A 14,573-nucleotide genomic window follows, 5' to 3' on the forward strand; every position below is an offset into this window, starting at 1 on the left:
ATCATAAGTGCTCGAGGCTTGTGCGGTTGAGGCCGAACTTACAGGAATGGGGCAGGGACAGCGACAAAACTCGCGGGGAGGGGACGGGGAAATGGAGTTCAAAATAAAGCGAGTCCTTGACATATTGCAGTACCAATATTACACTTCCCCCTCCCCATTCGCGGTTTCGGCAATCGCGATTTCACCTATTCGCGATTTTTTTGGGAGGGGGAAAAAAAAGAAAAGAAAAAACAAAACATTGTTAAGTCTTCCCCCCCCGGCATCCCGGCCTTAGCTGGTGGTCTAGCGGGCTTTTGGGGCAGGAGCGATCTTCCTACGCTCCTGCCCCCGTGCAGATCGCCAATAGGAAATGGCTGTGGGGAATTCCCGTCGTAAGTCTCGAGAGACTACGGGAACTCCCGGCAGCCATTTCCTCATGGCGATCTGCACGGGGCAGGAGCGTAGGAAGATCGCTCCTGCCCTGAAAGCCCGCTAGACCACCAGGTAAGGCCGGGAAGGCGGTAGGGAGGCGGGGGTGGGTCAGAGCCAGATAGTCGCAGTTTTTCGCCATTCGCGGTCCGGCTCTTCCCCTATCCCCCGCGAATCCGGAGGGAGAAGTGTAGTATTAATTTCTAATGTTTTAATACCCAAATCAATCAAGGCGCTATACAAAATTAGCAGCGAGACGGTGGTTTGAAAAGTTCAGTGAAATAGCAAGTTAACCAAAAATTTTTTAAAAATTTGACAAAACCTATTTTTTTTTCTGATGGGATGGAAAAACGGGAAACTCGCTGGGCTAAGGGGTCCTTTAATTAAGGTGCGCTAACCGATTTAGCGTGCGATCAATGCTAAGACACCCAAAGGAATATAATGGATGTCTTAGCATTTAGCACGCGCTAACTCAGCTCACCTTAATAAAAGGACCCCCTAAGGGCTCCTTTTACGAAGGCGCATTAACGGTTTAACGCTCGTCATAGCGCGCACTAAACCGCCGGCCGCGCTAGCCGCTACCGCCTCCTCTTGAGCAGGCGGTAGTTTTTCGGCTAGCACGTGATTAAAAGTCGTGCGCGCTAAAGCCGCTAACGCAGCTTCGTAAAAGGAGCCCTAAGTGTAGAGGCCTCAATGGAGACTGTTCAGAAATATAACTGGATTTAAAAAAAAAAAAAAAAATACAGTAAACCCCCGCGCATTCACGGTTCGCAAATCGCGGACTCAGTAATTCACGGTATTTTCCGACCGCCTCTTCCTGGTACTAAAGTCATGGTTACACCAATCAGGAGCAGCAATCGTGGTTACACCAATCGTGTCAAAGCAGCTCCTGATTGGTGAAACCAAGGCTTTAGTACCAGGAAGAGGGGGTCGGAAAATGTGCCTGGCTTCGAAAGTACAATTTTTAATTTTTTTTTTTAATCGTTATTGATTTTTAAACTTCGATAGTGCAGTATAAATGGTAAATCAGAAAAACTGCACAAAACACACTATTCACTATACAATTATTACATTAAACAATCATTTTCTCCCATCCTCATCTTCATTCTTAATATAATACAAAAAAATAATATATTTAAAAAAACAATTTAAGGACCTGCCGGCGCCCCAGCTGCCCTCTCCTGCCTTCGATCAGATGAAAAACCGTATTCGCGGTTTTTCAAAATTCACGGGGACAGCTAGGGAAATCCAAAGTACCATTTTATATTTATTTTATTTTAATGTATCTTTAATCTATTTTCATTGTAAACCGCTTTGAACCTCACGGTATAGCGGTATATGAGAAATAAAATCAAAATCAAATCAAAACCCCCCGCGAATTTTGGGGGAGTACTGTATTTGTTTAACTTGTTTTACGGAACTTTTCAAACCACCCTCGCAGCGGCGCAGTAAGGGTGAATGGCACTCAGGGCAATAACGCCGTTCCCCGCCCTCTTCTCTGCCCCCCCTTTCCGCACATGCACCCCCTTCCCTTTTTTAACTTCTCTGGCACGCCCACATCAGCGTTGGCTCGCCCTTTTGACTTCGCTTTCTAGGCATGGGTCCCGGATGTGAGGTCAGAGAGAACAAAGGTGTGGGTGAAGGCAAGGAGAGGAGTGGGCGGCGGGTGTTGGAGAGGAGGGGGCTCCACGCCCTTAGGAAGACCGCGCCTGGCGGAGACCATCCCCGTACCTCCTTCACTACGCCATTTCACCCTTGTAAGTGTAAGCTTGAAATCTTTTGGTGGCCCTGAGAGCTTTCTCATATTCACAATGCGAGCCTTTACGTGAAAAAGGTTGGAGAACCCACATGCCCGGCCCACGCTCTCCTGAATTCAGGTACCGTTCTCGTCTCTACCACCTCCTCATGGATTTGACGTGAAGCTGCGGACGCCTCTGTCTCTCTGTCTCGCACAATGGAATTGTCTCTCTTTAACAGTGTGGCAGTTTCACTCTCTCAGACTGTGTAAGTTCCTCTTTCAAGATGGAACATTCTCTCTGTAATGCTGTATCTGTCTCTCTCAGTGCAACAATCTCTCTTTAACTGTGTGGTAGCTTCACTGTCTCTCAGAGTGTGACTGTTCCTCTCTCAAGAGGTGACATTCTCTCCGTAATGCTGTATCTGTCTCTCTCAGTGTAACAGTCTCTCTTTAACTGTGTGGTAGCTTCACTGTCTCTCAGAGTGTGACAGTTCCTCTCTCAAGATGGGACATTCTCTTTGTAATGGAGTACTTGTCTCTCTCTGTCTCTCTCTCTCCATACCAGGGAACCATTCTCTGAGATACCTCACCACAATCATCAAGGATGCAGAGCCTAGCGCCCTGTATTTTTTCGCTGCTGTGTATTTGAATGACATCATCGTGGAATGGTATGACAGTCACACGGAGGTGCTGGAACCCCGAACCGCGTGGGTGAGGAAGGCAGTGAGTCCCTATAATTGGCGGATCAAGAACCAGTATCTGTTGCTCCTCCAGCGCAACTCGATGAATGTGATGAAGCAGATAATGCTTCTAACCAATCAGACTGAAGGTGAGTTGCACCCTGGCGCTATAACAAGATTAAATAACCCCTGCGATAAGCCGTAGTCATTAACAGCACAGAAGAGAGTCTGAGAGAGGGAAAAGTTAATCAAGTGCTTCTCTGCATCAGTTGACACGTTTTGCACGCAGGATGGGGGGTAATAACAGTAACGGTGCAAGGGTATTTGATGCCCTAGGTCAGGGCAACACAATTCCGGGCCTCGAGGTCCACAGCCAGGCCAGGTTTTCAGGCTACCTACGATGAATATGCATGAGAGAGATTTGCCTGCCCTGCCTCCTTGATAGGCAAATCACTCTCATGCATATTCATCGTGGATATTCTGAAAACCTGGCCTGCCAGTGGAGCTCAAGGAACGGAACTGGGCAGCCCTGCCCTAGGTGAACTTTCAACTTTAGGCTCCCTCGATGAACATCAAAGTCTCTAGGGACCCCCTGGGTTTCTGATAAAAGCAATAATCTCTAATTTCCTCTATGCCACGCCTCCCAAAACAAATTTGTAAAATGCAGAACTGGACACCACACATTTGGGGGCCCTTTTACTAAAAGTCATTAATCCCTAATAAGAACATAAGAGCTGCCATACTGGGACAGACTGAAGGTCCATCAAGCCCAGTATCCTGTTTCCAGCAGTGGCCAACCCAGGTCCCAAGTACCTGGCAGAAACCCAATGAGATTGTGATGTCATAATGCCTCATTCCACCAATGCCTAAGAGCCAACCTCAGCAGTGATGTCACAATGTCCTAGACTTGGCTCACATAAGAGTTGCCCCGTATCCTATTTCCAGTAGTGGTCATCCCAGGTCCCAAGTACCTGGCAGAAACCCAAAAAGTAGCAACATTCCAGAGCTGAGATTGTGATGTCATAATGCCTCATTCCACCAATGCCCAAGAGCCAACCTCAGCAGTGATGTCACAATGGCTTGATTTTAAGAACATAAGAATTGTGCGAAGGTCCATCAAGTCCAGTATCCTGATTCCAACAGTGGTCAACCAAGTAGCATGTGAAAAACAGGTTACTGCAAAACACATTAAACTATTTTCAAGTTTTATTAAAAATTTTGATATTCCACTTATCGGATTTCTAAGCAGTGTACAGGTAAATCTATATTAAAAAGTAAAATCAAGGGTCACAGACGATATGACAAACTGACCTACTGTTTTATTTTCCTGTTATTGTACGCTAAGGCCCATATTCTTTAAACGGTGCCATAACTTAAGCGACAAAACCATTTAAAACCTTCCTACAAACCCAGCGCCTAGATCACATTTACGGAGCCACCTTAGAATATATAAGGTCAAAGTAGGTGTGCCTAAAGCCAGATAAGACATGAGGCATTCTTAGGTGCTGCCGTAGATTTGAGTCATGTTAAACATAGACGTCAGAAATGTAGGCCCCAAGAACCCTGGCCTACTTTTGAGGTAGCCGTGATTCCACATACGGCACTGTTGCTTGACTGACACCAATACCAGCGCTGTTTGTAGTATGTGCGTGGGGGTTGGGGGGGGGGGGAGGCGTTAGATCAAGCCAACACGAATTCATGTTTCACCAAACCAGGCTGTTTCAAGGCGATTTTCCCCTTCAGCGTGTGACAAACTTAACCACATTTGTGTGTCGGCCATTCTACCCGATCAAATGCCTTTTCGGCGTCTAATCCAAGAGCAAGGTATGGTGTATCTATTCTCTCAACCTGTTGAAGTATGTTAAAGAAAAGTCTCGTATTGTCACTCCAAACTCCACTGGCTTCCCGTTATTTCCAGGGTCTACTTTAAATGTGCCTGCCTAACCTTCAAGATCCTCCACGGTATCCTTCCTCCTTTTATCCCTCTATCCTGGAATTCCTCAAATCCAACCTCCACTAGATCCACTCAAAAATTAAAACTATCCTACCCCTCCTTAAAAGGCATCTCCCTTGTTGGTAAACTTGGCTCTTCCCTCCCTTTCAGAATCACTCAGCTCTGGAACAGTCTCCCTTCCCCTCTCCGCAATTTGAGCCCCCTTCTACCATTCCGTAAGCATCTGAAGACCTGGCTCTTCTCCAGAACGTAACCCCGTCCCGCTCCTGGCACTCTCACACCAACCTCTCTTCTCTCATACTTATATAATTCCACTGGAGTTCCGTTCCTTCCCTAACCATGTAAACCGTGTCGAGCTCCATCTGCGGAGATGATGCGGTATATAAACCCAAGATTTAGATTAGATTAGATTAGTCACTAGATATGTGTCCATTCATGAAGCCAGTTTGTTCACTGGATATTAATTTAGGCAAGATCTTCTGTAATCGCGTAGTGAGAAGTTTAGCATACAGCATCCACATTGATTGATCATTGAGAGTGGCCTGTAGCTTTGCACAAGTTGTCTATCTTTTCCAATTTTTGGTAGAACCATTATAGTCCCTTCAGTAAACGAGCCCCTAACAAGTTTGAATCAGATAATTATAAAATGATGCTAGCTTAGGTAGAAGCAGAGATTTAAACGCCATATAAAATTCAACTGGTAAACCATCTGGGCCTGGTGTTTTGTCAAGTTTGACAAAGCATCGCATAAATCAGATTCCTTGAAAGGCGCAGTAAAGACTTCATTATCGTTAGTGTCAGTAGTAGTAGGATGTGAGATACTGTACAGAAAGCCTGGTCTGTTAAGTGTTGAAGAGGCTTGTGATGTGTATAATTCACTGTAGTAGACATGGAAGCAATCCAGAATAGCAGAATGATCTGTTAAAACACCCTTGTTAGTCTTGATTGATGAAATAAAGGTACATTCCGTTTGTGCTTTTAAACAATTGGCGGATGAGTGACCAGATTTCTCATGTTCAGCATAGTGTGACGCTTCTCTCATAAACAAAGTTTTGCCAGCTAAAATGGCACTGGAGATTACATTACATTACACACATGTCTTCTATCCCACCAATACCTTTCAGTTCTAAATGCTTTACAAGAAATTAGCCTGGGCATTCCCAGGGAGATTACAAGATTGATAGCTATAGTATGCATTGGGATCTGGGAATGGTCAATACGGTTTGGTTAGATCATTTGACAAATTTCTTCCGTAGCACATACTTGAAGAAGGACACGGTACTACTCAAAATAATAATAATTATAATAATTTTATTCTTATACTGCCATACCCATCGAGTTCTAGGCGGTTCACAACAATTACAATAGGATCCGCATTGACATGCCGATTTACAAACAATATATTGGATTTACAACACCTTCAGCCGACCATGGCTGAAGAAGCGGAAGTGGGAAGGAGAGAAGGAAGAAAGCGATCGATAGAGGGGGGGAAGGGCTGAACGGGCCGAATGGGCCGATTTACCACAATTTATTGGATTTACAACAACTTTAGCCGAACTTGGCTGATGAAGAAGGGAACGGGTGGGGGAGCAGGAAGACAGCGATCAATAATGGGGGGGGGAATGGGTTGAACGTGTGGCCAGGTAATTCCAGAAAGGGGGCGTTACGGGGCTTGTTTGTTGAATAGGTAAGTTTTGAGTGTTTTTCTGAAGTCGAGGTAAGTGGGGGCCTCGAGAATCATTTGGGCGATCCATGGGTTCATGGGTCCAGAGAAGGGTCAAGAGAAGAGCGAATAAATGTTTAAAGGGCTGGAGGAGTTGCCGTACAGTGAGAGATTGGAGAAACTGGGCCTCTTCTCCCTTGAAAAGAGGAGACTGAGAGGGGACATGATCGAAACATTCAAAATACTGAAGGGAATAGACTTGGTAGATAGAGACAGGTTGTTCACCCTCTCTAAGGTAGAGAGAACAAGAGGGCACTCTCTAAAGTTGAAAGGGGATAGATTCCGTACAAACGTAAGGAAGTTCTTCTTCACCCAGAGAGTGGTAGAAAACTGGAACGCTCTTCCGGAGTCTGTCATAGGGAAAAAACCCCTCCAGGGATTCAAGACAAAGTTGGACAAGTTCCTGCTAAACTGGAACGTACGCAGGTGAGGCTGGACTCATTTAGAGAACTGGTCTTTGACCTGGGGGCCGCCATGTGAGCGGACTGCTGGGCAGGATGGACCAGGGTCTGACCCAGCAGTGGAAATTCTTTATGTTCTTATGTTCAAGAGTTTCCACTCTACTCCGAAATTGAATAAGGTCGGTTTCTATTGTCGATATTTCTTTTTTTATATCTTCAATATCTATTTTCGTATCAAATAATAAGTCTTTCAACGCTCTAAGTTCCTCCAGTCTGAGCGCAGGCTGGTTTGCCTCAGATTTCGATCCCGCTTGTTTAGATGGTGAAGACGGGTCAGGTTTTGACCGCTTACCGCTCTTTGTGGCAGACACCCCAAAACCTACACAATTTTTAGCACCTGAGACAAAATTAAACACAATTCGATGGTATGTTCTAGATTCTTATAATTGTTTTGCCGGAGCACAAATTCAGGCAGCCATTCCTCTCGAAGCTCACTGGCGCCCCTCGTAATAAATATTTTTAATAAATATATATATATATATAAATATATAAATATAAATATTTTTAATAAATATATATATATTCAGATGCTAGTGATTGTAAAACATGTCTGTCTGACTCTGAATTGCTCCTTATTTTCAGGTGTCCACACGTACCAGACGATGGAAGGCTGTGAGCTCACAGACACGAACACCACGTTCGTCTTTTACAGGACAGCGTTTGACAGGGCGGATTTTATGCACATCAACACAGACACCATGAACTGGACAACGGAAATGCCGGAGGCTGAGAGGATAGTACAGTACCGAAATGCTAACAAAACTCTGACTCAGTGGTTCGTGAAGGGCCTGCGTACGCTATGCGACGAACTGCGATTCTTGCTTCCCTTTGCAAACCAGACCCTCCAACGCAAAGGTAAAGACTGAGAGAGGGGACGGTGGGTGGTTAATATAGCTGGGCATGAAAAAGGTTTGGACAAAGTCCTGGAGGAAAAGTCCATAGTCTGCAACTGAGGCAGACATGGGAGGGAAGCCACTGCTTGCCCTGGAATCAGCAGCATGGAATCTTGCTACTCTTTGGGGTTCTGCCAGGTACTTGTGACCTGGATTGGGGGCCACATCTGGAGTGCTTTCGAGTATGCGCGGATGTGGCGTGATGAGGTCACATGCATGCGTGCATGTGTGGATGCCCTCCAGATGTGGTTCTAGTAAATCCGGACATATGGTAACCATAATCTAAACCTCGTGCCTAAATTCTGGGAACACCCGTGGCCCGCCCATGCCCCTCCCCCTGGCCACACACCCTTTTTGAGCTACATGCCAGAAAATTTAGGCACATATGTTATCGAACAGCATAAATACTAATTAGTGCCAATTAGAAACATAGAAACATAGAAAGATGACGGCAGAAAAGGGCTATAGCCCATCAAGTCTGCCCACTCTACTGACCCACCCCGATAAGTCTAGATGCTAGTGATTCGTCCTACGTAGGGATCCCACGTACATGTCCCATTTACTTTTAAAGTCAAGCACGCCAGTGGCCTCGACCACCTGCACCGGAAGCTTATTCCAGTGATCTACCACCCTTTCCGTGAAAAAATACTTCCTGGTGTCACTACTGAACTTCCCTCCTCTGAGTTTAAGCGGATGCCCTCTTGTGGTCGAGGGTCCCCTGGGGAAGAGGATGACATCTTCCACCTCGACACGTCCTGTGATGTATTTAAATGTCTCAATCATGTCCCCTCTCTCCCTGCGTTCCTCTAGAGTGTAGAGCCACAGTCTGCTCAGTCTCTCTTCGTATGAGAGACCCTTGAACCCCAAGATCATCCTAGTGGCCATCCGCTGAACCGACTCGATTCTAATCATGTCTTTATGGTAATGTGGCCTCCAGAACTGCACACAGTACTCCAGATGAGGTCTCACCATGGTTTTGTACAGCGGCATTATGACTTCTGGTTTCCGACTGACGAAACTTCTATTGATACATCCCATCATTTGCCTTGCCTTGGATGTGGCCTTCTCTACCTGCTTGGCAGCCTTCATGTCTGCACTGATGATTACTCCCAAATCTCGTTCTACTGAGGTTCTAGCTAATGTTACTCCATTTAAGGTGTAAGTTCTGCACGGATTTCTGCTACCGAGGTGCATGACCTTACATTTCATAGCATTGAAGCCTAGCTGCCATGTCGAGGACCAGTTTTCCAACGTACGAAGGTCCTGTGTCATACTATCCTGTAAAAAGCTTTCACTTACTATGTTGCACAGTTTTGCATCGTCGGCGAATAACATTACTTTACCCTGTAGCCCTCGTGTCAAGTCCCTTATGAATATGTTAAAAAGGAGAGGACCCAGGACCGAGCCCTGCGGCACTCCGCTGGTCACCTCTGATGTTTCAGAAAGGGTACCATTGACCATCACCCTCTGAAGTCTACCACTCAGCCAATCATTGACCCGTGCATAAAACCAATACTCAAATTTAAACTGGGATTTTAACACCTACCGTATATACTCGAATATAAACTGGGATTTTAACACCTACCGTATATACTCGAATATAAACTGGGATTTTAACACCTACCGTATATACTCGAATATAAACTGGGATTTTGGGGGCTCCCAGTTTATATTTGGGCCAGCACCCACCCACCCCCCTTCCAGACTTATTTCAGGCCTCTGCAGGGCCTCCAGGCTCTGCACGCTGTCCCCCCTCCCTGCCCTGTCCATTATACCTCCTCTGCCGCTGGAATCCCTGGTGGTCCAGAGGTGTAGCGGGCAGGAGCGAGCTTTCCACACTCCTGCCCCGCTGCTAAGCCGGTCGGTCACTGCTGTGAGTTTCGGCTTCAGCCGCTGAGCAGCACCGAGCAGGAGCACGCTTTGGCGCTGCTGCTCGATGCTGAGCGGCTTCCTGAATGGCTCCCGCAGAGCCTGACAGGGGAGGGAGGGAGCGCTGGGTGCAGATCCTGGCAGGGCCCTTGAATATTAACTTATATATGAGTCAACCATTTTTCCTCCTTTTTGGGGAGAAAAATAGGGGTCTCGACTTATTTTTGGATCGACTTATATTCGAGTATATACGGTAATTGATGAAGTAGTATGCGTGCAGATCTGTCTTCCGTACCCAAAATCACGCATCCATCTTTGGGTGCCCTATACCGAATCTGGGAGATAGTCCAAACCACCCAAGCAGCATTACCGCTCTGAAGATGATCAGTTCAAACATTGTCGTTAACCAGTATCTTAAAATCTTATCTACAGATAAACCCAACGTGAGGATTACAGAAAGGAAGCTCCTGAATGACTCCGTGACCCTGTACTGCCACGCCTATGGGTTCTACCCCCGTTGCGTCGAAATGAAGTGGCTGAAGAATGGAGCGGAGACGCAGGTTAAATTGGAGGCAGAGGCGATTCTGCCCAATCCAGACGGGACCTACCAGGCCGCCGTGTCCTTAAATGTCAAATCTAACACCCGAGATGATTACGCCTGTCTGGTGTGGCACAGAAGCCTGGAGGAGGATGAGACGGTGCACTGGGGTGAGGGGCTGGAAACCAGGAGAAAAACGTACTTAAAACGTGTCATGCCGTGAAATACCAGCAAAGCATTCTGGGAAATGACTGGCACCGATCGACGCGGCCTTTTTACTGAGCTGTGCTTAAAAAGTGACCTGCGCTATGACTAGCACGCGGGTTTCCTGCGCACTGAGGCCAGTTTTAGCACGCCTGTAACATGGTTGCATTTTCTATTCCCCCCTCCATTAATGTTTGAGTGCCTGAATGCATTAATGTAAACCATTATGAGTTCCCTGGAGAGTACAGTATAGAAACTGAATTAATTCATGGCCATGTGCTAATTTCCCAGTTTGCGCGTGGCCACTAACACAGGAGCCCTAACAAATACCTATTTCCTAGACATATCCTGGACCAATATCCTGGACCAATCAGGCCTTAGGCATAGTGGGTCCGCCCATCCCCACTAATCCTAAGGCCTTATTGGCCTAGCCTGGGCCAATCAAATCTTAGGATTAGTGGGGATGGGCGGACCCGCTATGCCTAAGGCCTGATTGGTCCAGGCTTCTAGAGACTGGGCCAATCAGGCCTTAAATTTAGTGGGGATGGGCCGGGAAGGGGCGGGTCTGTCTCATTTCCATTTTTTTATCATAATACCCCCCCTTGTAACTTTTTTTATCGTAATACCCCCCCTTGTAACTTTTTTTATTTTAATACCCCCTCCTTGTAACTTTTTTATCATAATACCCCCCCTTGTACCTTTTTTTTATCGTAATACACCCCCTTGTAACTTTTTTTATCGTAATACCCCCCCTTGTAACTTTTTTTATCGTAATACCCCCCCTTGTAACTTTTTTATCGTAATACCCCCCCTTGTAACTTTTTTATCGTAATACCCCCCCCTTGTAACTTTTTTATCGTAATACCCCCCCTTGTAACTTTTTTTATCGTAATACCCCCCTTGTAACTTTTTTTATCGTAATACCCCCCCTTTTAACTTTTTTTATCGTAATACCCCCCCCTTGTAACTTTTTTTATCGTAATACCCCCCTTGTACCTTTTTTTATCGTAATACCCCCCTTGTACCTTTTTTTATCGTAATACACCCCCTTGTAACTTTTTTATCGTAATACCTCCCCCTTGTAACTTTTTTTTATCGTAATACCCCCCTTGTAACTTTTTTTTATCGTAATACCCCCCTTGTAACTTTTTTATTGTAATACCCCCCCTTGTAACTTTTTTATCGTAATACCCCCCCTTGTAACTTTTTTTATCGTAATACCCCCCTTGTAACTTTTTTATCGTAATACCCCCCCCTTGTAACTTTTTTATCGTAATACCCCCCTTTTAACTTTTTTTATCGTAATACCCCCCCCTTGTAACTTTTTTTATCGTAATACCCCCCTTGTACCTTTTTTTATCGTAATACACCCCCTTGTAACTTTTTTATCGTAATACCTCCCCCTTGTAACTTTTTTTTATCGTAATACCCCCCTTGTAACTTTTTTTTATCGTAATACCCCCCTTGTAACTTTTTTATTGTAATACCCCCCCTTGTAACTTTTTTTATCGTAATACCCCCCCTTGTAACTTTTTTATCGTAATACCCCCCCTTGTAACTTTTTTTTATCGTAATATCCCCCCTTGTAACTTTTTTTATCGTAATACACCCCTTGTAACTTTTTTATCGTAATACCCCCCCTTGTAACTTTTTTTAAATGTAATACCCCCTTGTAACTTTTTTTATCGTAATACCCCCTTGTAACTTTTTATAACGTAATACCCCCTTGTAACTTTTTTTATCGTAATACCCCCCCTTGTAACTTTTTTTATCATAATACCCCACCCTTGTAACTTTTTTTATCGTAATACCCCCCATGTAACTTTTTTTAACGTAATACCCCCCTTGTAACTTTTTTTATCGTAATACCCCCCCTTGTAACTTTTTTTTAACGTAATACCCCCCTTGTAACTTTTTTTATCGTAATACACCCCTTGTAACTTTTTTATCGTAATACCCCCCCTTGTAACTTTTTTTATCGTAATACCCCCCTTGTAACTTTTTTATCATAATACCCCCCCTTGTAACTTTTTTTAACGTAATACCCCCCCTTGTAACTTTTTTATCGTAATACCCCCCCTTGTAACTTTTTTTATCGTAATACCCCCCCATTGTAACTTTTTTATCGTAATACCCCCCCCTTGTAACTTTTTTTACGTAATACCCCCCCTTGTAACTTTTTTATCGTAATACCCCCTTGTAACTTTTTTTATCGTAATACCCCCCCTTGTAACTTTTTTTTATCGTAATACCCCACCCTTGTAACTTTTTTATCGTAATACCCCCCCTTGTAACTTTTTTTAATCGTAATACCCCCCCTTGTAACTTTTTTTATCGTAATACCCCCCTTGTAACTTTTTTTTATCGTAATACCCCCCCTTGTAACTTTTTTTAACGTAATACCCCCCTTGTAACTTTTTTTATCGTAATACCCCCCTTGTAACTTTTTTAACGTAATACCCCCCCTTGTAACTTTTTTTATCGTAATACCCCCCTTGTAACTTTTTTTATCGTAATACCCCCCTTGTAACTTTTTTTTAACGTAATACCCCGCCTTGTAACTTTTTTATCGTAATACCCCCCTTGTAACTTTTTTAATGTAATACCCCCCCTTGTAACTTTTTTTATCGTAATACCCCCCCTTGTAACTTTTTTAAATGTAATACCCCCTTGTAACTTTTTTATCGTAATACCCCCCCTTGTAACTTTTTTTTATCATAATACCCCCCCTTGTAACTTTTTTAAAATGTAATACCCCCCTTGTAACTTTTTTTATCGTAATACCCCCCCTTGTAACTTTTTTAACGTAATACCCCCCTTGTAACTTTTTTTATCGTAATACCCCCTTGTAACTTTTTTTTATCATAATACCCCCCCTTATAACTTTTTTTAACGTAATACCCCCTTGTAACTTTTTTTAACGTAATACCCCCCTTGTAACTTTTTTTATCGTAATACCCCCCCTTGTAACTTTTTTATCGTAATACCCCCCCTTGTAACTTTTTTTAACGTAATACCCCCCCTTGTAACTTTTTTAAATGTAATACCCCCCCTTGTAACTTTTTTTATCGTAATACCCCCCCTTGTAACTTTTTTAACGTAATATCCCCCTTGTAACTTTTTTTATCGTAATACCCCCCCTTTTAACTTTTTTTATCGTAATACCCCCCCTTGTAACTTTTTTTATCGTAATACCCCCCCTTGTAAATTTTTTATCGTAATAACCCCCTTGTAACTTTTTTTATCGTAATACCCCCCTTGTAACTTTTTTTATCGTAATACTCCCCCTTGTAACTTTTTTTAACGTAATACCCCCCCTTGTAACTTTTTTTATCGTAATACCCCCCTCTTGTAACTTTTTTAATCGTAATACCCCCCCTTGTAACTTTTTTTATCGTAATACCCCCTTGTAACTTTTTTTATCGTAATACCCCCCTTGTAACTTTTTTATCGTAATACCCCCCTTGTAACTTTTTTTAACGTAATACCCCCCCATTGTAACTTTTTTTATCGTAATACCCCCCCTTGTAACTTTTTTAACGTAATACCCCCCCCTTGTAACTTTTTTATCGTAATACCCCCCCCTTGTACCTTTTTTTATCATAATACTCCCCCCTTGTACCTTTTTTTTGGAAAATCATAATACCCCCCCTTGTACCTTTTTTTTGGAAAATCATAATACCCCCCCCTTGTACCTTTTTTTTGGAAAATCATAATACCCCCCCTTGTACCTTTTTTTTGAAAAATCATAATACCCCCCCCTTGTACCTTTTTTTTGGAAAATCATAATACCCCCCCTTTGTACCTTTTTTTTGGAAAATCATAATACCCCCCCTTGTACCTTTTTTTTGGAAAATCATAATACCCCCCCTTGTACCTTTTTTTGGAAAATCATAATACCCCCCCTTGTACCTTTTTTTTGGAAAATCATAATACCCCCCCTTGTACCTTTTTTTTGGAAAATCATAATACCCCCCCTTTGTACCTTTTTTTTGGAAAATCATAATACCCCCCCTTGTACCTTTTTTTTGGAAAATCATAATACCCCCCCTTGTAACTTTTTTTATCATAATACCCCCCTTGTACCTTTTTTTATCATAATACC

The 14,573-nt window shown here is 43.7% G+C and overlaps 1 protein-coding gene across 1 annotated transcript; it reads left to right on the plus strand.

The window, feature by feature from the left end:
* Window positions 1-349: 349 nt before the first annotated feature.
* LOC117346334 (major histocompatibility complex class I-related gene protein-like) lies at window positions 350-10,434 on the plus strand (the record flags this gene model as incomplete). The annotated part of the gene is made up of 4 exons (XM_033915730.1): window positions 350-371; window positions 2,712-2,975; window positions 7,547-7,819; window positions 10,159-10,434. Coding segments are annotated over exons 1-4 (835 nt in total), but the record flags the coding sequence as incomplete, so codon positions are not given.
* Between the last annotated feature and the right edge of the window lie 4,139 nt (window positions 10,435-14,573).

Source organism: Geotrypetes seraphini, chromosome 12, assembly GCF_902459505.1.
Source record: "Geotrypetes seraphini chromosome 12, aGeoSer1.1, whole genome shotgun sequence".
NCBI lineage: Eukaryota > Metazoa > Chordata > Amphibia > Gymnophiona > Dermophiidae > Geotrypetes > Geotrypetes seraphini.